The sequence below is a fragment of the Vigna unguiculata genome, chromosome 9 (assembly GCF_004118075.2).
Source record: "Vigna unguiculata cultivar IT97K-499-35 chromosome 9, ASM411807v1, whole genome shotgun sequence".
NCBI lineage: Eukaryota > Viridiplantae > Streptophyta > Magnoliopsida > Fabales > Fabaceae > Vigna > Vigna unguiculata.
This window is the reverse complement of record NC_040287.1, coordinates 2640769-2668233: the sequence shown is the minus strand read 5'-3', so window position 1 is coordinate 2668233 and position 27465 is coordinate 2640769. Positions and strand designations below refer to the sequence as shown.

The window sequence follows — 27465 nt, the reverse complement described above, 5'->3', positions numbered from 1 at the left end:
TTTTAAATTAGTCTTTATTAATTTTGTTTGGTATATTAACTAACTTTTATATTTTTTTAATTCAGTTTTTATCATTTAATTTTTCTATGTAATTGAATCCTTATTGGTTATGTTTGATATAAACTATTTTAAAAAAATTAATTAAATTTTATCATTTAATTTTTCTATTAAACATATATTATTTTGTAAGATCATCTTATTTACTTGAAAAAAGTGAAATTTTATAATTAATATAAAATTATATTGCAACTAATCACTGGTGGGAAAAAGTTAATTTACATCAAATAAAATTGGTTTTGGTGCAATCGTTGTAAAGACAAACGTTTTGTAATAAAGGTGGATACATGTTACACCAATTTTTTAATTGACTTTTTACTTAAGTTGTTTATAATAAATAACTAATGTATTATTCTATTAAAACCCATTAAGTATTAAAACCTATTAAATATAGAATAATAATATTTTGACTCATTTTTTTATCTACTCTTAAATCACAATTTCAGTCTTCCTTTAATTATCTATTTTGATATCTTTTAAATGGTATAATGTAATGATCCAAGTGATAGATTAAAAGTGATAGAAAAAATAATCTAAAATATCATTATCTTTCCTTTTGCTGTTTCCAAAAACCTACATTTTGACATTTTTACTTTGCTAACAAGTCATCAAGTTATCATCCAAGGTATTTTCAACTATAACAATAAAGGTTATTCGTCTCATAATAATATCATTTTTGTATTAACTACTACACTTCTCATTTTTTAACATAGTGAAGACAAATAACACAAATAACCAAGACAATGGAAACTTAAAAACTTAATTAAACCTATTTAAAAGTCATTGGAGCCATATTTTTAAATTAGTTTAAAAAACTAATATGAATGCTCTTATATCTAGCATTAGTGTTATTCTTGACTTTAGGATGATTACGAGGGCTAGGAACCCTTGTTTTATCAAGAGTTTCAAGACATCAGTACCCAGTTTTTCTAACTGTGATTGCTATGATTGAATTGTTGCCTTGTATGTGTCTATGCTGTTTTGGTGGAAATGGCATTATATGGAGAGATCTAAACATTGAGTAGATAGATACATCATTTCCTAAAATCTACTGCAGTGCTATTAATGGCTGATGATGGCATGTGTTCTCTATAACTTGAAAACATTTCTTTTTCTTCTTATAATCAACAGATTCCTCTATATAACACGTATAGTTTCTCATTCGACTATATAATTAACTTCGAAGGGAATGAATCAATGAATAAAGACACTGTTATAGAATGAATCATCACAAGAAACTGTAATCCAAACATAACCAAGAACAAACAACCACATCGAAACCATTCATAGATTTACAACTTTCTCAAATCTGCAAAATATTAATCAGCATTTGTTGAGTTTGTGTATATTTAACAATAACCAAGACTAACTGAGATTCGGTGTATTCTGGTTAGAACCTAAGTATAAATAATTTGAAATTAACAAGTTAAAATAATGTTAGATCAGTAGAAAGATAAACGTGTTCGTATGCCGTATCCAATCCAGTCAGACAACCAAAGAAACAGCAGAATGAGATTCTTTGAAAAAGCAGAGACCACCTACTGAGATTCATCGTGTTCCTTCTTTTTAGAAGATCCACATTTCGAGAAAACGTTATTGATAGGAGTAGTAGGCACGGGTATCAATTTCCCAATCACAGCAAGAGGCCAACTGAAAAGTATGAAGGAAAGAGTATCAGGGGTGATATCCTGTGACCATTTCTGCATAATAATCCTTTCGAGCAAATGCTAGCGAAGACTTAAACAATCAATTCAAGACATTTCAAGTTTTCACTCTGAAAAATTATTCAAAAGAAGCATGCAAAGAAAATCATAAAATTAACTGACCTAATGAATCCGATGATAACACAGATGATCCACTGCTTCCAATTTAGCCTCACTGTTTTTGTAAACTTGCCCAGGAATTCAATGATGACGATCTGAAAAACAGAGCAATTTTATGTCGCCCTAAGACACATTTCACAGCCATGGCTTAAAACTATCAGAGGAGTGGTAAGACTAACCTGAAGCACAAGAGTTAATCCAATTATACCCATAAAGAGGTAGTTTCTTGTGACTCCTTTAAATATGTTGTATTCATCTGGCTTTCGAGCATTAAATTCATTAAATATCTGCAGATTTGAAAGAATTTTGTCTTTCTCGTCACTCATCAAATACAAGAGAATAAGAAGAAAAACAACTTGACCACAAATATAAGGAGCAAAAGCAAAATGAATTGGGAAACATATCCCATGCCATTCCACAATCAAAGCGATTTAGTAGCAATATAAATTGCAGGAACAATGAGGCAACAATCAAGCAACAACGGAAAAACAATATATTATAGGCAAGCCACCCAAAGGAATGGAAATACGTTAGTTAGTTCTCTTACTTCATATCAATACATATGAATAAGTTTATCTCAGAAAATTAAACACCAAGTAAACCGCTTCTAAGTGACTAAAAAGTTCCCAACACTTCCGAAAATCATGTATCTAACGACAGAACCAGAGCTAATACGCAATTATGAATATTGCATAAGAGCATAAATCAGGGTATGGCTAGTTTTAGGCCAATAAAGCAGCCTCCAAACGCCCTCAATCATTCAAAGCTTCCAAAATAAATTATTTGAAGAAAAAAGCTATGTCAAAAGAATTTGTATAGAGTTGTTTTCTCGTGTTTTTTATATCACTCAAAATGTTTATTACTACCAATGGCCAATTTTACATCCAAGTTATAAACATGTATCCTGAATATGAATTAATTTCTCCCTAAATATCTAGTTAATAAGGTTAGTTGATTGAATTAGTAAGGCAATTTGCCAATAAGAATAGCTATCTGTATTTTCCCATTGAAAGGTCATGAAGACTTACTTGACAGAGAACAAATGCGTTAAATATCAAAGTGTTCTTCACTTTGATTGCATGCACATTGTTGTCATGGTTCAAACCCAGTATGCTTCTACCTCGGAAATTGAGTACAAGCAAGACAGACACTTGGTACATTGCCTGAAAGTTTCCAAAAATTATTGATTTAGACTCAATAAGTAATTTGTATTTCCTGATGCTTCAAAATCCGCAGAAACTACAAGGGGTACTGATAAATAAGAAACATAATTCACCTGTATCAGTAAATTCCTCCACATAATATTTGTTATGAGAGGCTCTCTGAAAGAAAGCAAACAATTTGTCAATTCTATCTCATATACTAAGCAGCACATAGGTATCATCTATTGTTTTGGTAATAAAATTGTAAACTACTGGCCCATAATCAATAAAGAAGAATTTGAATATCATGTAATGAGAGAACAGTACAAACACAAAACTAATGGGCTCTGCACAGAATTTGCATAGCTTTAGTAGAGCGTGAAATATTCAACAGATTTTCAATTCTTTTATGGATATCTCAATTTTTGTTTTGTGCAATATTCTCTTCAAATTTCTTTCTTCTGAAAGAATCAAAATTATGTTTTGATAAAAAAGCTGCAATATTCTACAGATCCACGCATCCATAAATTGAGCCTTCAGTAACAGTTTAATGCCGATTGACAACTCTTATTTTTTTTGTTTCAGAGGGAGGTTTTGCATAACTTAATATGACTGGATTGTAGTTCAATTGATTATAACATTCATTTTTTGCTTTCCTTCAGTGATATCTGCTTTTGTTCTTGCATATTATCCTCTCTTTAAATACATTTCCTCTATTAAAATATCCCAAAAAAAAAAAACAGAACAAGAATTTACTTTCCAACTGTCTTGATACTGTCTAATTTTCCAAGCACTATGTAATACTATAGCAATAAAATTTCTGAGACTTTTCAAACAAATGCCATCTGAAGTACCCAATAAGAATCATAAACATAAATATCTGACCTTCGACCAACTGGAGATCGATCCATGAGGTGATCAGTTGGCGGTTCCGTTGCCAGGGCTAGTGCCCCCAGGGTGTCCATGATAAGATTTACCCAAAGAAGCTGTAGAGCAATCAACAGACATTTTTAATGCCATCCTAACTTCATATGTGGCCATAACCCAGAAAGAGAAATAGAAAATCAACCTGCACTGCATTTAATGGAACATCACCAGTAGAAACTGCAGCAACAACATTTATCACTAAGGCGGCCACATTTACTGTAAGCTGAAACTGGATAAATTTCTGAATATTTGCATAGACAGATCGTCCCCATCTGACAACCTACAATCATGGAGAAACAAAATGTCATTATCAGTGGTGCTTCAAATACAAATGAACCTCAATTCTATAAAAATAAAACTCTCATTATACAGTTATTAATCAAAAAGTGCATTTCTAATACTAGTGACAGAAAAACAGCAACTGAAGAGGTGAAGAGCTGACATTCATCACTGCTAAGAACAAATCAAAATCCCTCAAGGTAGTACCGACCTTTACAACTGAAGCAAAATTGTCATCCAAAATAATGATATCAGAGCTCTCTTTGGCAACTTCTGTTCCTTGGATACCCATTGCAAGACCTATATCAGCCTATATCAAAAAATATATAGAATTACAAAGAAAGAAAATAAAAGCTAGTTCACTACATGAGAAAAATACTCATGCACTGGAATGATAATTCAAAACTTTAAAATTAAAATAAAACTGAATAATCTAACCACTAATAGGAATTTTACGAATATACAACAATATTAATAGACATACCAGCCACACTATCAAACTAAATGAACCATTACTATCAATGTCATCATTGTAATGGATACTTACAAACAATACAACCACGTGCCCAAAAGTTACAAACATAAGCTTCAAAAAATTGTAAATACTATGCAAACCTCATGAAGGGCAGGAGCATCATTTGTTCCATCACCAGTTACAGCTACAACATGACCCTTCCTCCTCAATGCTTGTACTAGCAATAATTTGTCATTGGGAGATGACCGTCCCATTACCTGTTACACAGTATTGGTAATAAATGTTATTCGCAAAAAATATACTACTATAAGAGCACAAAAGCAAGGTTGTCATAGTAATTTTATTCTACCAATATCCTATCAGCAATTTCATCTCTCTCTGCATCTGATAAGCCACGAAATGTTTTTCCTTCAATGATGTTTGGTTCTGTAGCATCAGCGAATGAACCAAGTATTCCACATTCCACAGCAATTGCTTTTGCAGTTTTCACATTGTCACCAGTTACCATTTTCACCTGTGATTAGAAATCCAAACCACAAAAATAAAAAATCAATTGGAAATTCATTAGCAAAGCATATTTCAATTCTTAATTTAAATACTCAATTAGTATAATATTTGAGGAAATCAAATAAAGCTAGTGTTGGTTTTTGAAATCTTAAAGGCTTCAAAATTCAAAGCAATGACACACTTATTTGGTTAGTGCAGTGAGAAAATGGTATTGTAGGCACAATGATAATAAATCTGTTCTTATTTATGTAGCCTACAAAAATAGATGGTTTATCTTCTATTGAGAGGATAGAAACTTAGTAACTCGGTCCATCTAACAAAAGTTGTCTTTATTTTTTCTGTCTAACGAGGTGATGCCTATGACACCAAAAATTCAAGAGCCATACAACAAAATGTGTTAACTGTGTTGTCAAATAGAAGAGAGGGTAGAGTGATGTGGTTTCATGAAGACTGCCTACAAATGTCATGGCAAGTTTGTAATGACAATAGCTACAACAATGTGGCTGCAAATGCCTTTGGAAATCTAGAAGTGACATATTGGTTTGAAGATATGAAAGCCCTTTCATCTCCACTCATTTCTTTATCATTTTCTAGTTTAAAACCTCTATTAGAAAACTTATTCAATTAATTGTACGTCTGCCATTCCATCAACTCATCTGTATGCAAAACATGTTTTGGGGTTCCATCTGTCATCCCTCGACATCCATGTTGGGTGAGGGCTTTCACCAAATAGCACCCCGTCAGGTAAGGACAGTTGTCTCCCTGAAACATTTCCTTTTTGTTTAAGTTGAAACTCACTCTTCTACCTCTGTAAACCATCTCCCATTAACAGAACCATGCCATAATGCACAAAACAAACTCCTGTGTCTCCCAATAACAGAAGCATACATCTGTTCTCTCATCTTTTTGTTAATGTCTTCCTTTTTGAAACGGTGTAACCCAAGCACCTAAATTAGCATCCCTATTATTCTGCCCAGATTTTAAAATTCTTTTCACCTTGTTTATGATTAAGGATAAGGTTAGTGAGTTAGACATGACAACATGCTTTAATTTTAATTATTTATGTTTGGTTCAGATAAATTTTCAGAATAATAGCTTTCTTTTGTTGGCTTCCTGAGATCTTCTGCAAAAAAACAAAAACAATTAATTCCCCAGAAAAAGCCATTCCCAAAAACCACAAAAGTGATTGGATTTATTTGGTTAAGCAAGTCTTCAATTACATTTTACAATTGTTGAATTTGAGAATAATAGCTTTACATTTGTCGGCTCCATGAGAGTTTTTGGAAACAAAAAAGCAGTTAATTCTCCAGAAAAAAAAAAGTTATTCCTAAGCAAGTCTTAAAACTAGAGTTTATAATTGTTAACAAAATGATTTTAGGGATAGGTTTGGGCTGTACTTTGGGTTGCCACAACCCAACCCAATGCCCTCACTCTCTATTTATAATTTTCAACAATTATGTACTTGATCTTATCCATAACACGATAATATAACTAGGTTTGAGTTTCATAATATATGTTAACATTGATAACGTCAACATGATCACTTTGAATCAAACCTGAATCATGTATTATCAGGCCTAGGTCAAATTAGATTCAAGTTGAAACAAATGACCCTAACAAAATTTCGATAAGCTAAACTTGTTCTATGATCACCCCCAATGAGCATAACCTTCACACAAGCCTCCATTATCAAAATTTCATTCATTTCTTGGCATCATTTATAAAGGGAACAATTTCTATGTTGGTTCACCAAAATCCTATATCTATTAAATTTTCATAAAATGTTGAAAATGCTTGAATATTTCACCGATACATATCACTAAAGTGTCCAAGAAAATCAATATCAGGTACACGAAGAAAATTGAAGTATAGGTATTTCATAGGGTGGACACTTCACTCGCACATATTGGTGATGCACCGAAGTGTATTTTTATCAAATATGCATCATCTATATTTCACAACAAAACAAATTTCTATCAATTTATGAAATACCTTAACCCCAGCCTTTTGACAAAGTAGCACTGCATCTTTGACACCAGGTCGACAAGGATCCTGAATTTCATACAGAAACATAATTTTAGCAGCAGAAAATATTTTAAGTCTGATGCTATCAAATACTAGACATGTCCAATGTTTCTTCATTGAGATACATATAAGAACTTCCATTTAGAAAATCAAAGTGCAAGGAGAAAGACCTAATGAATAAAATAAGAAAATATTAAAATTCTCTGCAACCTCCGAAGTGGCAAGCTTTTTTTACTAAAACTCACATGTTAGGCATCATTTTGAGACTTTAACATCCCGGAGAGGCTGGCTCCCCAAGACTAAATAATAAAAAAAACTGACTACTACAAAGTATGCAACAAAGTGGAGTAGCCATTTATTAGGAATAATTGAAATATGAAGCCAGTAAATAATATGACCAAAGAGCTTTACCTTTAAATTAAAAAGCAAAACTATGGGATATAATATCATAATACAAACAGAAAATAATAACAAAGGTGGCAACGACAGGAAGGTTTCCAAATGCATACCTTAAGACCAACAATAGCCAGTAAAATAAGATCATCCTCTGGTAAAGACCAGTGAGCAAGTAGTTCTTCATTAGTTGGAACTTTTTCCTTTTCGTATGATCTATATGCAATGGCAACACAACGTAAACTATCAGCAGCCATGTCTTCAATAGCCTTTTTGAAAAATGACATCTGCAAGACAGAAAAACTTTACACACATGCATATACACACACATACATATTAATGAACGAGAGCCATCCATACAATTCATATATTAATTTTATTTGCTTTGTTTATGTAACATAAATAAAATAAAACAACTTTAATATTCTCTAGTCATGAAGAAACTATATAATAGAATCAGTTTATGTAACATGCATAAAATAAAACAACTTTAAAATTCTCGTCATGAAGAAACTATATGATAGAATCAGTTGAGATATTCCAGTTTCTCTATTTTCCCAATACATTAGTTCTTTGTATATTCAGGTCTTGTTTCTTGAATGGTAGGGAATTCTTGGTATTTGCTATAAATAGTTCATCCCCCCAAAATATACGGATTAAATTATGTAATGATGTGAATAAAAATCAGAAGGCTGTGATCTATTTTTAAAGCAATTATATAGTGAATCCAACAAAAGAACAGGGAACGGAGAAAAACCAGTTGGCAGGGGGAGGGGGACAAAGAAACACAGTACACAGTAGTTTGAGATGTATTTGGGCAAGATACCTCATCTCCCTCCCAATAAAAAACTGAACACAATCTAAGAAATGCCTGCCCTTAACTGATGTTAACATGTAACAAGTTTATCAAATCAAACCTTCTCTTCATCCATCCCCACCAGCTGGTCGTTTGCATCAATATAGCCTGTACAGCAGGCTAGGACTATCTCGGCAGCACCTTTCCAGTGTATATGGATGTTAGAGTCGGCCTGCATATATGCATAAAATTATGATGCCCTGGCTAAAAGATATGGCCTATTTTTAAGCAATACATTAGCTACCAAGCAATGTTTCAGTTAGTCTAGAATACAAATAAAATAGCAGCATAATTCAATATAATGCCAATAAGATTGTACCGTTTGTAATGCAACACCGCCTCTCTTTTTCTCTGAATTGAATGGAAAAACATGAATAATTGATGTCCTGGATCTAGCATCCGTAAAATTCATCCCAAGCTGAGATTTGATGTAACAGTCATCAATAGTTATAACTTAGAAGCTCAAATGTTAGCCCAAAATGAAAAAGGAGGGGTGGGAAAAGGACAGCACTTCCAAAACACACCTGTATTCCCCAATGTAAAATTGCCTTTTCCGTTGGTGATCCAGAAACCTCAACATCACTAGCACCCTGTAGGAGAAAAAAAAAATCAGAGAAAAGTAGTAGTTCGACCGATGTATGTCTATGTTCATACGCATTTACACTTTTTCTTTCCTCATACCTCAGGTGCATAAACACTACCATTAGTATTCAGCGCAACACCCTCAATGAGCAGGGAGCGAAGCATAGGATTCTCCAATTTGTGGGGAGGATCAATTTTCTTACCCCCAGCATAAGCCTCAACCACAGTCATCTGTCTCATTGAATTGAAAAATGTTAACTAAGAAAATCTGATGCATAAATGCCAAACAAGGCCAATAGAAATGAACTTAATAAAATTCTTAATTTATCCCAATCACATTGGTAGAAATAGAATAGTTATCATTTTGAGCTCCTACTTTATCTTAAAAAGCTCAAAAGATTCTTACTCAAATAAAAGCTTGCACGCATAAAAACAACTAAAACAAGAAACAATTTCAAGAAGTTCTCTCCAAGAAGTTGACGTAACTAGATATAAAAATTTATCATTTAAATCAATATTCAAATACAGCACCACAACTAACCTCATTCATAGTCAATGTGCCAGTCTTATCACTACAAATGGTTGTGGCAGAGCCCATGGTCTCACAGGCAGAAAGCCTCCTTACCTACAATTCAATGTGCCATATTACACAAAGTTTCACATATATTTATGTAAAAATTCAATAGAAGTGCAAACATCAATTGGCATACCAAAGCTTTATCTGCCATCATTTTTCTCATCGAGTAGGCCAGCCTATATAACACAATTTATGGAAAAGGGAGTTAAGTACAAATGAACGAGATTAGATAGTGAACCCAAAGAAAAAAAAAATATTTTAGATATGAAAGAAGCATATGAACAATGTTATGTGGGGCCATATAATGCTTGATAAAAGAATGTGAAAAAAAAAATTATTAAAGATCACATGCTAGGCATCCCCATGAAAATAAAGTATTAGTGGAGATAGAAAAATGGAAAACCAAGCATCAACGATAGATTCTTTATGGGACCCAATGTGGAATTCACTGACAGATTTATGCTGATATATGGTAATTATAAAATTTATGGAAGAAAAAGTAACAAAAACAAAAGAAAAATGAAAATTTTATCAACCATGTAAAATGTAAACAATGTTAAAACATGAATGATGAAAGCATAAACAAAATGTATAAACTAAGAAGTTCTGGTCAAAATGAGCAGACTTACGTTAAAGTAACTGCTAATGGGAGCCCCTCAGGAACTGCAACCACAACGATGGTGACCTATATATTCACTGGGTTATTTTCACTAAATATAATATGGATATATATCTCCATTTGCATCAAAATGCTCTGGTAATACAGTATTTATCATCGCACATACCGCAACAGTTACTATCTTAATTGCACCATCAACAGCATCACCAACTTTAGTCTTGCCAGCTTTAAATTGAGGCGAACCATCCGGGTTTTCAGTATGCCCAGAGAAATATCTGCAAATATAGTTCAATCTTAGACATGCTGATCATAATCTTATCAACAAACCACAAAAATATATAGCAACAACATGATAATAACTAGGTTACCTAGCCAGTAGCACAACCAGGACGACAACAGCAACAGAGAGTCCAACAATACCAATGAAAGTAGCTACACCATTTAAGCGAACCTATATTGAAAACTTACATACATGAATAAGTATAAGAAATAGAAGAACTTTAACAAATCACAACTAAGAAAAGGACCTGCAATGGTGTTTCTTCACCAGTATCTTCTGAGATGCTAGCCATTAGAAGCCCCCATTCAGTATTGATACCAACACCAGTGACCTGTGGTAAGAAATAAACAAGGAAAAAGTTAAATTAATATATTGAATAATTGAAGAAATTTGGTAAAAGTATATCTATATTTCATTGACCCCAAATTCGACATTCAACCAAAGGAATAAAGTCCTGTTAATAATAGTATGCATACAAGCAAACAGCCAACATCCTCCTTTTAAAAAATGTAACATTCTCTATGGTCCTTTTGATAAGAACCCAGGGAGAACCCCACTACAAAAGCTAGTCCTTGTAATTGGAGAGACCATGGGTCGGAATGGTATTTGGAAGATTTTTTTTCAAGAAATATTTCTGTTTGATTATTTATAATTTAAAATAGGTCATGATAATGGAATTCCTTTTACTAGATGACGATAAAAAAATGATTTTTTTAGTATTTTGACTCTTTAGGATTTTGAAATCCTCACGTCGTAAGAGTCAAGGATACGGGGTTCATTAATTGAATATTCAACTTTCTAAAATCTTTTGCTAGACAAGTAATTCAGGTTAAGATGAATGAATAGGAAAAATGCAAAACACAGTTTGCAGAGGGATCCTTTTTGTTTTATTCTATTGTTGAAATTAATTAAAGAAGTTATCTACTTAATCCAACTAGTTCTGGGAATTATCTTATGTGGGACTCAATCGCAAAGCTTGCAATTGGATCCTAACATCCACCATGCTCCACAACCCCAGCACCCAAGTAGGCTGGATGTGCAATAGCCCTTTCACTAGTTTTAGGCAATCACTGTGATGTGTTGGCATGGCATCACTACCCACAAAACCCTCTCTCTAAACTGTCTATGCATTAATTTTTCATTACAATAGTCCCTTTAAATAGTAATGACCTCAATATTTTTTTTTCCAATCCAACAAACAATATATGCAGCAAATTAATTTCTTAGAGACTGCTGAGGATAGAACGATTGCTAACTATTGCTCAAGAACACTATTTAGTTAGACAAAAAATAAAGAGTAATTCTAGAAAATTATACAAATGGTTGACAAATTCGATACAACTAACTAAATCCTATAATTCTTTTGTAGGGATGCAAGACGGTATATGAAGAGTGGATAATCTGCTTTAAATCCAATTCCGAAACACTTACACGATCAACACACAATTTATTGGTCCTTGATATAATTACAACCCACACCTCCACCTATTATGTGTTGATTACTACCTCAACAACGATCCTTTGAAAACTCTTCATTATGTAATCTAAAATCGTCTCACGCTGCAATTGCAAAAATAAACAGGAGAAAGTCTAAATTACCAGCATTGTTCCACTGCCATCAGCAACTTTACATCCAGACATCAGAAAAGGATCCTTAGAATCTTTATGGACCTGCATAAAGGAAAAACAAAAATATGTTGCAGAAAATAAAAATCTAACTTCGTAGGAGATCAAAAAATAACTACTTACAATTTTGCTCTCCCCAGTCATACTTGATTCATCAATTGCAAGAGAGTGACCAGTGATAAGAATTCCATCAGCAGGGACCTACAAAAATTATGAAAGAACTGAATGGCAAAGAAAATGGAACCGACAAGTATAATAAGGAAAATAATAATAGAAAAAGATCAAGTACCTGGTCACCAATATTTAGGGGTATAACATCCCCAACAACAATATCATATATAGAGATCTCAACCCTTCTACCGCTTCTAATAACCTTCTCATGCAAAAATCCAAATAAAAGGTTAAAAATATGGAAACAAAATTGTTACAAAAATTGTAATACAACAATCAAGTTTAACTGAAGAAACAAGCAAACCTCCAGGTGTATATTTCTCTTCTCTTCATTTAGGTCTCGAAACTGAAGAGACTGCTTATAGTCACTTATAGCTGCAGAACAGCAAGAAAAGAAAGAGGTTAACAGGTCATTCGAAGAAGAAACTAATAGAAACCACTATTATAGTTATAATTATAATAACATCTAGAGTAAAAGACTCGATGGATAGAGTGGGTCATGAACTTGGACTACACCAAAAGCTTATCAACGGGAACTTGCAAGAGTCATAGACCAAGTAAATTAACACCGTGTATTATATACCCCTTACAAAGCTAATATAATACCTGTAACAACAATAACAAGAATAACTGCAAAAGCAATGCTTCCCCCATCATACCATCCTTCCTTAATACCCTGCAACAATTTGTTTGTCAAAATGAATGGAAAAAAAATCCGAAAATTCAAAAAATGTTCTCTTCATCAAAGATTATTAAGAGAAGGGCCAAACATAAAGAAAATAGGGTAAAAGACCAGACAAACTAATTAATTGTACAAGATAACATTCAAAAGAATGCATATACATAGTAAAAAATTCATTAAGTCTGGAAACCATTGGATAGCCATAGAGAAATCCAAGAATGGCAAAAAGATAAGGAGTAAGGTTTAAGGATTAATAATTTTATAAAAATGTCTAAATTAGTGGGAGAGAAATGGAAAAAAAGTAAAGAACAATACAAAATTTGGAAAATAGTATTTGTAATATGAGAGACTCACTTTTAGCACTTTCAACCAAGTACAAACAATTGCATCATAACTTCCCCAGCCAATCTCACCTCAGATTTTATCCCAAGTGCCAGTGAAGCTGCTGCAGCTACCATTAAAATAACCAAGGTCAGGTCCTTACAAGCATCCCACATAAACATCTGTGAAAAAAAAAAACATTGAAAAAAGAAAGGTCATTATAGTATCCCAATCACAAAGAAGAAACTTATCTACCCTGAAATCATCATGTAATTAACTACTCTGAAAAAGTTATTACCAGAAAACCTCTTCCTTTTTTCCGAGGATAATTGTTGGAACCAAATGAATTCCTACGTTTCAGTAAATCAGCATCATCACCATGAATTCCCTTCTCTAAATTGGTTTTCAACAAAACTGATAGTCCTACAACCTGATAATGATCCAAAAGCAACACTTGAAAATTTATGACACTGAACAATACTACCAAGTGGAGAAAAAATATTCTTGGCAAACATACCCCTCCATATTGTTGCAGAGCAGCAGTGTCATGCTCCCTCGAAATTGAAGCAAGTTGTTCTTGCCCAATTGAAAATTCACCAGCAATTGGGGTCGGAGGAGGTTTAATAGGTTCTAACAAATAAAAGCATTACCCATCAATTCTCAAGAAAAAAAAAAGTGGCCTACACCTTATCAATACACTTGTTTAAATAAAGATTCATGGAACAACAAAACTAACTACCAAAAAGCATACTCAAGTTTAGGTTATGAATGCAGAAAGGAGAATGTACCTATCCAACAAGGATGTCATAAATACAAAAATATATTTTAGTGAACAGTATTGTTAGAATATGAACAAGATAGTGAACACTATGTGCCACATTCATCCATCTGTCCAATCTGATCATAATGAAAGCAACTTTTGTTCAATTAGTAGAAGTTAAGGCATAGGAAAATATCTTAACCTTACCATATCTTAGATTACCTTTTTCAAGTAGCTTATTCGTTGTCTCTTAGCATTAATTCCATATGTCTCATTTTATCATGATTTATTTGCTTGATTAATTAGGATTATGATTAGCATAAAAAAGGACAGGTGCTCTGGCTTCCTCTGTACCTAAAACCTTCTAATTTCAAAAAGGTATAGAAGAGGTCCCATCTTCCATGACCTTTCCCATCATTGTTCCACCACAGAACACCTTAATACTTTGAATTCTAATTTATTTCCCACTCTGATTTTAAAACTACTGTCTTCTCACCTTTTTGTAATCTTTTGGGAAATGTTTTTGGCGACCATTGCCTCTGCCAAAGAAATTTCCATCAATTTATCTGTCAATTCCAATATTAGAATCTCCATCCATGAATCCCCCACTCCCAAAAATTTCAGTATCACCAGTGTTATTAAGACCACTGTATGCATCATTCATTATCTCACCAACCAATATATTAATCCTAAAAATTTGAAGAACATCATAATCAAGACAAGTCCATATGCGTCACTCTTCTCAGCTGCCATTATCTCCCTTGCATGAAGCAAGAGCCATGCTATGCATTTTGTACCGTTTGTTTCTCATGCCAAGGTCAACAACCCAAGCACTAGTCAAGGTAATCAAACTCGAGAGGTTACATAAACTCGTGAGAGCTTCGTTAACTCGACTCGTGAACTCGGTTCGTAAGAGTTTACTTCACATGAAAAAAAAAAATTATGAAGATACACTTGGATTGCTTTCAATTTAATTTGATCTATTTAAAGAGATACTCCAAATTAATCTCTAATTTAAATTTTCAAAATACAAAACTAAAAAGCTTATTACATAATTATTAAATAGTTTCTCAGCTGCCATTATCTCTCTTGCATGAAGCAAGAGCCATGCTATGCATTTTGTACCGTTTGTTTCTCATGCCAAGGTCAACAACCCAAGCACTAGTCAAGGTAATCAAACTCGAGAGGTTACATAAACTCGTGAGAGCTACGTTACCTCGACTCGTGAACTCGGTTCGTAAGAGTTTACTTCACATGAAAAAAAAATTATGAAGTTACACTTGGATTGCTTTCAATTTAATTTGATCTATTTAAAGAGATACTTCAAATTAATCTCTAATTTAAATTTTCAAAATACAAAACTAAAAAGCTTATTACATAATTATTAAATAATTTCTAATTCTAATTAAAAACCTAATTCTTAATTATAAAAATCAATTTAAAATTAATTTATAAATAATATAATATATTAGATCTCATATTTTCTATCCTAAAACTAGGAGACCACCGACCACACTTTCCTCCCACATATCCCATCTTTCGAACAACTAGCATACCACCCAACCACACTTTCCTCCAACTATCCCAGCTTTGTAAATGAAGAGGACCATGAGTCGCGCTGGTTGATGGTAAGCAACGACAACAGCGAGGCGACGGCAAGTGACGACAATGGCGACCACAACGTCGATGGCAAGAGAAGGTGAAGCAACACGATACAAGTGACACAAGTGCGAGAGAGGGGCCTGCAGAGTTCAGAAGGAAGAAGAAGAAGGGGTTTAATCTGGAACCCTAATATGATGAGTTTTCTTCAAAACCGTGAAGCAACACGATACAAGTGCAAGAGATGGGCCTGCAGTACTAGACAGAGTTCAGCAAGAGGAAGAAGGGGCTTAATCTGAACCCTAATCTGATGAGTTTTGTTCAAAAATGCCCTCCATACAAGTCGTTTTGGATTTAAAAACTTTTCTCTTCAAACTCATCAAATCATTTGCAAACTCCCAAGTTTGAACGAGTATACCGATTCTACCTCCGATTTTGCTTGAAAAACGAGTTTATTTGCAAGTTGACTTAGAAGCTATGAGTGGGTATGCAAACTCGTCTGAGTTAACGAGTTAACTCGCGAGTTTGATAACCATACTTACAAGTTACATGAACTGTAATAGCAATCAAAAAATTCTAATAAAGTTCGTTCACTCTCTTCTTTCAGTATTTACATGTCCTATGCCTATTTGACTCTATTGCCAGCTGATTTGTTCTTTGACATATAGCTTTCAGGAAGAGAGGTGGAAGCTGTCTAGCCATTTAATTGTCCGGAAGACAGTCTGGTCTGACACTAACCCAGAGAGGTCTTTCCAAACACCAATCCCAGTGAGTAATCCTAGGACAGTAGTAGTCACAAATTTAGCCCAGCAGTCCCAAAAGATAGCCCTACTACTGTTGGTCTTTGTCCTATAGTAGACAATTCACCAATCACCTAACTTCGGTATATTAAATATAGACTTGGTCGGCAGAATAAACTTATTATCAAATAATACTATATAGATGGAATATTTTAAAATTTCGAGTTGTAACGATGCATTGTCTATCATTCCCCAAATTTTGTTCAGGAAAGAGTTAGCTCTAAATTGCAGCAATCCAAAGGACTTCTTTAAATTGGTATTGTTAACAATACACATCAGTTGTGCAAAAAATGGGCCACATAGAAAGGACTTCAGAACTCCTACTCTTCATTCATTATTTTAAATTCCTCAAAATCCATAATAGAGAACCAATGCAGATTATCAAAACTTCTGGAATCAAACATCCAAACAAATATATTTCGTAGTAAATCAGTTTGATTCCTTCTAGAAAAAATTATTACTTCCAAATCCCATCTGAAGTACAAATTTCTCATGAAATTGGCATTTACAAAACATATAATGCATCACTGGGTTTCCCAGATGAATATTGGAATACTTTTATCATGATTTATCAAGGTGAAAACAAATCAAGTATCATAACAAACATTGAACCATTTTTTTTATTCTAGAGATTTTCCAGACTAGTATGTAGTTTATCGGATAAACACAAGGGCAGTAACATGACTACTATTTCAGTAACTTTAAGAAAAACATGTTACCAAGGTAAAAAAATAACCAGGAATATTTTTTATCAACAAACAATAAGACCTAATAGCCAAACAAACCAAATACTGAATTACACCAAAATGCTTTAACAAATGCAAACAGATAAAATATGTATTTTTATGTTACTGGATAACTATTAAACCAAATTAATTGAGACAGCAAAGATTGGCAGATAAAAATTTAGTACGTGTCAATTACTCACCATTCCCTGGCACCCCACCAGCTGCTTTGAAAAGATAAGCTGCCTAATAATGCAAAACGAATAATTAGTACACTTCATATGCCTGTCGTAAGCACAATAAAGAAAGCCAATTGAAGGGAACATACTCTAATGGCTTGTGCATGCGCTCTAATCTTTCTCAATATTTGTTTCTTCTCTTCTTCTTTTTTCAAGTCCAAGGTATAACGAAATCGACGAGAAGCATTAAGCACAAGCGCTGCTTGCTAAAAAAGATAACAACAAAAGGTTTCTTATTTGTAAATACATAAACAGACTCAAAAATAGCAAATGTAGAATAGTACAATGAAGCTAGTTATTGGTCTTGACAGTTGACAGTAAATTACAAAGCAACATTCATACTGCAAAAAAGCTAAATGAAACTACAAATTAAATGTGGTATGCTTAATAAGATGTGTTTTCTCTACAATAAATTTTGGAAACAAAAGCTATATCTGCACATGTAACTTTGCAATTTCAGAATAGTCAAACCCATGCTTCTTAATTTACCTGGGCTTTTCAAATTAATACAAAAATATCAAACATTTGATATCAACTGAGAATAAACTCCTGACATTGTTGTAGACAGACAGTACTAAAAAGTTTAAACAAAACAAATACCTAAGTGATGTTTAACACTAATTACTCAAACATTCAAATCCACAAGAATTTTTTATGTCAAAATAGTCTTCTAAATATCAATCCAATACACTACACTAAATGGATAAAACTCAACTATTACCATTGAAATATAAAAGCTTCCCTTACTTTTTTCTCTCACTGGTAATCATTCTATCCATCCATACTTTGCATGCAGGAATCACCTATTGAAACTCAACAACCCATTTGATTTTTAGTGCGCTAATCCAACACTATTAGACATAACTGAATCCCTAACACTGTCTTAATTAGAGTCTTCTATCATCCAAGAGGGTCCACTTGAGAAAATAGTTCTTCTGAAATGAGGTAACAGTGGAAAGACACAATGTATTTAGATCAAAAGAATGTTAAATCAGCATTCATTGCCACAGGATTAATCATGCCCACTATAAGTGGCTGAAATTTATATGGCAAGAACAGCATCCTTGAATGCAAAGAAAAGGATACGTAAAACATTGAACAGTGGCTCCATTCAGCTCATTTCCTCTTCATCCACAACTAAGTTAAAGCAATAGGAACCCCTTCTCCCTCCACAACTAAGTTAAAGCAATAGGAACCCCTTCTCCCTCTTTCCCTTCTTCACACCTAAGCTGTTGTGATAAAACATGGAATGAATGCTATCAATCCTTCACTCAAATTTTTAATTCCACTGTACATCCCAACAGTCAGCAGCACACAAATAAGAGGGGCTCAAAATCAGGCCTTAACTGGCCCCCTTAATATTTCTTGAACTTAAAAGATCCTGTATAATGCCTAACTACCAAGTGTCTCAAGGGGGATTAAGAGCTAACAATTATGATGCCGATTGTGAGAGAAACTTAATGACTGCTTCTGGCAGTCCTCATGCACTGTAAAATTCTCTTTATTCTCTTTGCATGCATGAAACATATTGCTTCTTGTTTTCCATTGCTTTGAAGAAGGAAGACACTATATTTAAAGAGAATTGTGGGTATTACTAAATATCCCAAAATTTTGCTAATTGAAGCCAAGTTTCTCAAGGGAGTTTAAGAACTTCTAATAGAAACGCCAGTTATGATAGAAACTTATGGACTGCTTCTGTTAGTCCTGGTGCACCTAAAATATGTTCTTCGCATGCATGAAACATATTGCTTCATGCATGAAACATATTGCTTCTTCTGCTTAATTCCTTTTCAGGGTGACTAAAAACTTATTATGGTGACGCCAGTGACTAGAGAAACTTATGGACTTATGGACTGCTTCTGTTAGTCCTGATGCACTTTAAATGTGCTCTTTGAATGCATGAAACATATCGTTTCCTCCTTTTCATTGCTTTGCTAATTGAAACTAAGATTGTCCAGAGGAATTAAGTTAAGAACGTAGACTTGTCCTGTCAGTTGAGAGAGAAACTTATAGACTGCTGTTAGTCGTTATGCACTTGTGTTCTTCGCATGCATGAAACATATCTTCAGAGCAGTTTGATAGCTGGACATTTCAATTCCCCAATCCAAGTGTTTGGAAAACTAAACACAATATAATTGAGAATAGGATTATATATCAAAAATGAAATAAGATTACCAAGCTTGGTACAACTTTGCACAGAAGGACTCAGGGTGACACTTAAAAGATAAGTACTAACATTTAACTAATATGAAATTATATGAGTGTGTGTGAATATATATTCTGCTACATGGGTGCAAAAGTTTGCAATCTGAAAGTTTGACTTCTGAACATGGACCTCCAAATTGCTTCACAAATCACTAATTTGCATTATTATATTCCCAGATGACATAACTATCTGAATTTGGGAGTGTGACTGTATCTTTTAAGCCCCTACTGAGCATCTCCTATTCCTTTCCCATGTGTTGTTAAGCAGAAAATGCAACAAAGAATCGTAACCTTCAAATGCCACAGTCAAATCTCTATGTGGAGGCTTGGAGAACAAGAAGAAATCGTTGGCCCTGATTTGCAGCACCATAGATGTGAACAAAAGTATCCCAATAATATAATTTAGGGAAATCCAAGTTTAGTTATAATAAACCTCCTGCGGATATTACACCATTAACTTTCCTCATCCTCCAGGAAAAACAAATAGTCAAATACTATTTCCTAAAATATATCTTGAAATAACATTCAGAAATATCTACACTCCTTCACTGCCTTAACCTACAACCACCAAATCTCCTAAAATTTCCATAAAAATCGCACTCAATCAATCAATTTCAAACAAAAACAGAACATCCACTCTACAAACCCCTAAATTCACCTTAAGCTCATCAAGCAGTGAAAACATTGAGTAAACAGTTCAAAAACATAGAAACAGGCAGAAGATAAAAAAACTAAAGCACAAGCAGAAGTAAAACAGAGCAAGAACATCAGAAAGTAAGAATATGAATCAAAAGAGAAAGCATACCCTCCATCGCCTGAGGCGTTCAATGGAAGCGTTCTTAGTTCTGGCAATATCAAACGGATCGGATAAATCTCCGTCTTCGAGGTCAGTGGAGCGGTGAGTGGCAGGACCAGCCTCAATATCACTCTCCCTCTCCGCCACCGCTTGCCTCATCGGCGAAGCACCGTTCACGAAACTACTCATCGTTCTTGAAAGAACTGTCGCAGGAGAGATGGCACCGTCACTTCACACTTTTCCCACACCAAACAGATCAAGATATTCCAAATAAAATAAACCAAACAAAGAATCTCTCAAACTCAATCTCTGTTCATCAATTGCACAGTCTGAACCGAACCACCACGTTTGGGAAAACTCAACTAACTTTTCAGTTCGGCAAAATACTATTCTCACTACCTTTCTTTATCTCAAATTTCAAATTTCAAAGCCACTATCCTCAGTGCGTCTACTACCAGGCTCTCTAGTTCATACCTCTCTATCACGGGTCAATTGCACTGCCGATTAATGTTCTTTCCTGTTCTCACACGGTTTTTTAAATTTTATCTTTTCTAGAAACTAGAAATGCTGCACATACTAGCACCACTGTTCAATGCACTTTTAGTTTCGAGATACTGCAAAAGCAAATTCCTCTTTTACCCCTGACCTTATATAAATTTTACATACAGTAACTTTTCTCACACCTTGATTCAACCGTAAACCTGGTCTTACATAGAATAGGCACCAAAAGCATGAATAGTGTAACTTACCAGAAAATACAGTTTTTTGCTCTTGTGAATTGATGTTAGGAACTGAAAAATGTTGAAAACCTAAGTGAATTAAATTTGTAACTGTTTACAGTTTTTTTTTTTGTTTTCAAAATTCAAAGTGGAAGAGCATTAAGCTTTGCGTAACCGCGTGCACAAGGCAACGTGGTAGATTATGCTCGCTTGAGCTGGAGGTCAAGTTTCTCTCTCTATTGTTCTTTTCTTTTTCTCTCTTTTCATAATGCATTATTATAAATGATTTAGATTGATGCACCGTTTGGGTTTGCTTTGGTGACACTTGTATGAGATGACAGTTGTCCCACATGCAACGTGATTTGAGCAACGAGGACAACCCCAAAAGCGCTGATTCAGGTTCTAATTAGTTTTCAATAGACACAAATTTGAGAATAAATTTTCACTTTTACAAAATCATTATAAATTAATTACTTCTTGTAGTGCACGCAACAACTTTTCATAGAGTAAACTGTGGGGAAACAAAAAGCTTCAAAAATTAACAAAAGTGTAAGAAAGCATGAGGTAGCGTGGCACAAGGAGCGAATGCATGAAGAGGTAATGCAACGTGGCGTGGTGCAGAGTTACGTGGCGCAACAAATTTAATAGACCAAGTACAATGAATCAAAAATCAAAACAGAGACATTCTGTGTTAGCAAGAACAACAAAAAACACCTGGTATATGATAAGAATGAACCCGTTGATGATAATGCTGATAGAAGCAGAGAAAAAAGAGGTTATGGTCATTTATTTTGTTGAAGAACAGAAATTTGATTATTCATGAGAAAATTTGTGAGGTGGGAACACTTATATCAAAGTAGCTCAAAAAATCTAACCTTTAATAATTTGTAGACACCCACTTACCCAACACTCACCTTCTCGTACCAATATTTGGTATGAGTCACAATTTATGACGCAATGTGTTTCCCATGTGTCATGGGAGAAAACGCGTGCATGCATGATAAGTTATGGAGATATCATAAAAGCAAAGTTATTACAAGCATGTTGTTTTTTTAATTGAAAATTTTAATGCACAGATAAGCACGGTTAAACTTAATCTTCATATGTTTTGATTCAAAGATGTGATATTGCAGATATTTGTTCTTATCACTGAAAAATATTTGACAGATTATAAAATTTAAGATAAATAATTTCTTTTACTTCTAAAAATTGTTTTATGTTAAAGTTAGTATTTTTTTATATAAATATATTTATTATATACTAAATATAAAAATATTAAAAAAATTAAAGATGTCAAAATACGCTAGATATGGGCATGGCATGAATGTAGAAAGAAGACAAAAAGGACCACGCAACTCAGCTGACCCAACTCACCTGACTCTGAAACTTTCTCTAATATTTTCAAAGAATGGCATATAAGTTGTTGTTTTATTACTAACTGTATTATTAACTAAATATTAGGATTTAGTGTGTGTGTGTGTGAGGGGGTGTTATTTTTGTTATCATCCTACTACAAGTTATTTTTTATATAAAATATGAAACAGATAATCAAACAAATATATAATTATAATTTAATTATTTAATGGATTAAAATTACTGGAAAACATTAATAGTAATTGAAATAAATTTAACAAATACAAGTTTTTTTGTGGATTTTTAAAAAATTAATAGTTATTTTAAGTAATGGCATGATTGACAATTAAGCATGGGAAAACAACGTTGACCTAAAAGAAGAAAAAAAAAAGTATGTTGTAAAAAACATGTTTTGCCAAGTTAAAAATTTCAAATCGTTGACACTGTCTTAATTTTAAGATGGAATTAGATATTGTAAAAATATATATAAATAAATACAACCAGTGTCAAGAAATAAAAAACCTTAATTTGCAAATCATAGTTGGATATCATTTAAAAAAAAAATGATAAGTGTTATCCAAATCACAGCACGCATGGTACCCAAGTCCCATGCCTAATATTTCTATAATTTTGATAGATACTCATACATTCAATAATTTATTTTTAGTTTTTTTAACTTAGAATATATATATATATATATATATATATATATATATATATATATATATAAATATTTCTATAAATAAAATTAGAATTACTGTATGTAAAAAATATATATATTTTATTTTATGTCTAAGTTAGAGTTAATTTATGAATAAACTTGTGTAATTTTTTCTTCATATTTTTTTCCAAAGAAAGTTCATCAAAAACATTTGGATATATATATATATATATATATATATATATATATATATATATATATATATATATATATATATATATATATATATATATATATATGGGCGGAACATTATAGGAGAAGGAGGGCCTGGACCCCAATATTTTTGATTTTTTTCAAAATTATATATCCATTTTTTAATTTTTTAAAATTTTGAAAATTTTAAAATTTTAAATAATATATTTTAGAAATTGATGATAATTAAATTGTGTTTCTTTATTTCTTTTATAAAATACAACATTTAATGTTAATAAATAATAAAACATAAAATCCAAAATAAAAAATATATATATTTAGGTTTAATTAGTCTTCTAGTATCTAAAAATATCAAATTGCCACTAAATTGAAACTATAAGAACTGGATGATCAACTTACATTTTTGGAAACAATAATCAAAAGAGTAATTAAACTAAAAATTTATTAAAATATTTTTTATTTTCTTCTGTCATTGCCTTTTTAAATTTTGACAAAATTGTACTCATCTCTCACTATCATATGTTTTTTTTTTTGAAGAAAAATAAAGTTAGACACATACTCATTATGTTTACTCTCATTTCTCACCTGTTTCCTTCATTTTTCGAAGAAAAAAAGTGTACTCTCTCTTGTCTTACTTGATGATGAAATATTACTTTTAATAGTTATTAAAATTATTTGTTATCTCATGAGCCTTTTGTATATTTACTTTTTATGATTATAGAAGAAAAAAATAATGTATTATGTGTTTTTTTATAACCGATTTTTAATTGTGACTTGATTATAATATATTTTTCTTCTAATACTTATGTCTCTCAATATTTTATTAGATTATGATAAATTATTTTTTAATATATTTAAAAAAAACATATTGATGAAGAATAGAATAATGAATTTATTTTGTAGAAATAGTAAAAGGGAAGAAGCTACACGTGAAGATGAAAACAAGTTAAATTATATTTCTTCACATCTTTTAAAGTATTTAAAACATTATACTAATAATCCAATCTAACGATCCAATTGTTTTATGGAAGAGTCATTTTTTAAAGTGTTATACTAATGGTCCAATCAAATGATCAAAAAATTATATTATTTTAGCTCCTCCAAAATTTTTGGTCAAGATTCGTCACTGTGTAATAGGATGCATGATTTGGAAAAAAATCTTGGTTAAGGTGATGATTATCTGACTCATAAGTTATCATAGTCAACCTTTTTGTATGCACCTTATCAGACAATGCATCCCACAGAGATTTTTAGTCAGAAACAGAGTTTTAATTATTTCCAGAAAATATCAAACATGACTCAAATGCACTTATAATACTGTGAAACTCACAATATTTCAAATTAGACCATCTTCTTTGTTATTGATTGAATCTGAATCAGCAGAATTGGAACTAGTTGCATCTCTTTTATTTTTCAGGTAATTTAGGAAATTGAATTACGTTTCAAAACTTCTTACCTAAATTTGCCTAATTCTAAACCACTATGTATCAATTATCCCAATAAAAAAACACAAAAAGCTTTTTAGACTATTATTTCTTTCTCTCTTTTTTTTGTTTGTTCTGGTAAACTAGTACCTCTGCATTTTCTTTATTCACAGCTGCATTTTTACTATTAACTACAGAACAAAAAGAATTCAGATTCAAACAAAATACTAACAGTTATCCTAAATCACAACTTTCAATCAAACATAACAGTAATATCCCCTGGTTCAAAATCACAACTTTCAATCAAACATGATAATGCAAATTCCATAATCAGAAACTACATATGAAGCACAGACAAAGTTGTAAATATGGATAATTATGGATCACAAAAACTATAATTTAATGGATCACAATGATCAAGAGATTTATTACCTTTGCAAGAGATGCTCCAACTCTCTTTCCTTAAGTTTTATGATTCTACTGATATGAAATATCTGTAGCTAATACTTTGAAATAGTGTATATCTGCAGCACCAACCTACTATAACATATAAGTGATGACTTATCTTTTTTGTGAAGCCAACTTCTCTTCAATCATGAAACATATCGATACATACAAATTAATTTTGCAGCGCTGATTTCTATTTGAACACACATGAATATATGAATATACCAGTAGAAAAAACAGCCAAAAAGTTTTGCAGAAGAATATAATTGAAACAAAGGAAGAATAGAAGGTAAAGGCTGGTAGCTAGCTTGATTCTTAACTTATAGACAAATTAAAGTGAAAAAAATAAAGTAGTATATTTTGTCTCTGACGTTTGACCATTGTTTACTCTTCCGTAAATACATGGAAGGAGGACATAGTTTCTTTTATTTGAAAATTTGATGAGAAAATGAATAGTTGTGACAGTAACAAAGTATATATGGAGTTGTTGTAGTCAAAACACAGTAATTTTCTAAGTTAATGGTGACTGTTTTGTATATCTTAAGGTGCATACTTTATTAACCTAATCTACTATACAGATACTTTATGTAAATTAATCACTCTAAGCATATATATATATATATATATATATATATATATATATATATATATATATATATATATATATATATATATATATATATATCAGCTTATTTTGAATACAGTGTCTTGCAAAAATGACAGAAATTCTTAATAGATCACATGCATGTTTTGAACAAAAACTGAATAGCAGTATAATGTTTTGGACTCAACTTTTTAGTTTCTTGAATTTATTCCTTACTTTAACATCCTAGGTTCACCCTGTGCCTCAGCATCAAGCAAGTGAAAATTCCATATACTGTTAAGATTTTCTGGCATGGAGTTGGCACTTTTCTTTTCTTGCTGGTGAGGATCTGACTGGTTGGTTGCATGGCATAGACACTGATATACAGCATACGAGGAATAATAGAAGAGTGTTGAAGCTGCGATCATGCACATGGACCTATCTATGACCTACTTATATACCTTTAAATTTACTCTCTGCAAGAAATTTCCATGTTTCTAAACTAACATGCCTTTCATTTATTGGTCTTGACTTTACAATTGGTGCATGTGAAAGGAGGAATTTTGTAGGAGACTTTAATATTTTTAGTGACAAAGTGTTTTAGTAATCAATTATTGGATTTTATAGTTTAATTTTATAGTTATATGTCAAATAATCAAAACTATTGTAATTATTATATGTAATATCACAAACTACAAAACAAATATTTTATTAATAATCATTTTTATTGATAAAAAATTATTAGTCACTGTATTGATCAATTTAGATAACAATTTACAAATGATTACTAAAATAATTACTATTATAAATAACAAATTATAATTGAAAACTAATTAATTAGAGACCAATTTAGTAATTAAGTCATTTTAGTAGGCAAAACTTAGGTAACTATTTTTTAGTGACCAATTTCTTTTGGTAAGCACAATTATGGTAACTAATTTTAAAAATCAATTTAGTAACAAATTATAATTTATTATTCATAATAAGAACTATTGTAGTAACCAATAATTTTTTAATTTGTAAATTGATATCTAAATTAGTTATTATAGTGACTAACAACTTTTGGTCACTGAATTGCTTACTAATGAAATATTTTATTATAGGTATTGCTTTAAGAAACTAAGCTAATTAGTGATATTTTAAAATTAATATTAAATGTATAATTATGGTTATATTGGTAATATACGAAATCTTATAATGTTGTTGAGTTTTAATTTAATTCTTTTTTGTCTTCATATTATATTATTTTATCTCTCTTTATGGTTTTTATTTCATCACTTGTTATAGTTTTATTATTTTTCTTATGAATCTCTTTCTGACCAATTAAAATAGGTATACAACTATCAATGTTAAATAAAAAAATTTCTTTCCAAATCAGTTTTTAAGAAAAAATATCTATTTTTAATTATTGTAAAAACCTTTTTTTTTCTTATATTTAAAATATTTTCTTCCCTATAAGAAAATCACTTTCTCTTATTATTATATACAATTTGATTACTAATTTGTGACATCATTACAAGAAAATCCTAGATCAATGACTAATTTTAGTGACAAAAAATAATTAGTCAATGTAGTGACCTATTTAGATATCAATTTATA

At 31.9% G+C, this 27465-nt stretch overlaps 1 protein-coding gene across 4 annotated transcripts; it reads right to left on the bottom strand.

Annotated features, from left to right (window-relative positions):
* Positions 1-1249: 1249 nt before the first annotated feature.
* Positions 1250-25505, bottom strand: LOC114162757 (calcium-transporting ATPase 8, plasma membrane-type-like). 4 transcript variants are annotated; one of them, XM_028046725.1, is made up of 33 exons: positions 25269-25505; positions 20476-20669; positions 17555-17671; positions 17430-17472; positions 13860-13972; positions 13641-13772; positions 13435-13524; positions 12946-13015; positions 12644-12714; positions 12458-12541; positions 12142-12369; positions 10790-10873; positions 10631-10713; positions 10429-10537; positions 10273-10328; positions 9777-9819; positions 9608-9691; positions 9166-9297; positions 9009-9074; positions 8804-8902; positions 8546-8656; positions 7745-7915; positions 7203-7262; positions 5053-5217; positions 4844-4960; positions 4440-4538; positions 4092-4229; positions 3908-4008; positions 3157-3202; positions 2909-3043; positions 2060-2167; positions 1884-1975; positions 1250-1707 (listed from the first exon to the last, which is right to left on the bottom strand). In XM_028046725.1, the coding sequence occupies exons 2-33, from the start codon at positions 20653-20655 to the stop codon at positions 1596-1598; spliced, it is 3339 nt and encodes a 1112-aa protein (XP_027902526.1). In that variant the 5' UTR covers positions 20656-20669; positions 25269-25505; the 3' UTR covers positions 1250-1595. The 4 variants fall into 4 exon arrangements, with proteins under 4 accessions (XP_027902526.1, XP_027902525.1, XP_027902528.1 ...); XM_028046724.1 differs by lacking the exon at positions 25269-25505 and adding an exon at positions 21216-21379; XM_028046727.1 differs by lacking the exon at positions 25269-25505 and having other exon boundaries at positions 12142-12213; positions 12292-12369; positions 20476-21032.
* Positions 25506-27465: the final 1960 nt, after the last annotated feature.

Coding starts and splice junctions, on each gene's coding strand:
- LOC114162757 (XM_028046725.1), bottom strand. CDS start 20,655: ATGAGTAGTTTCGTGAACGGTGCTTCGCCGATGAGGCAAGCGGTGGCG. Junction 17,473..17,554: donor CGCATGCACAAGCCATTAGA/GTATGTTCCCTT, acceptor TTGCATTATTAG/GCAGCTTATCTTTTCAAAGC. Junction 9,820..10,272: donor CCATTAGCAGTTACTTTAAC/GTAAGTCTGCTC, acceptor TGTGTTATATAG/GCTGGCCTACTCGATGAGAA.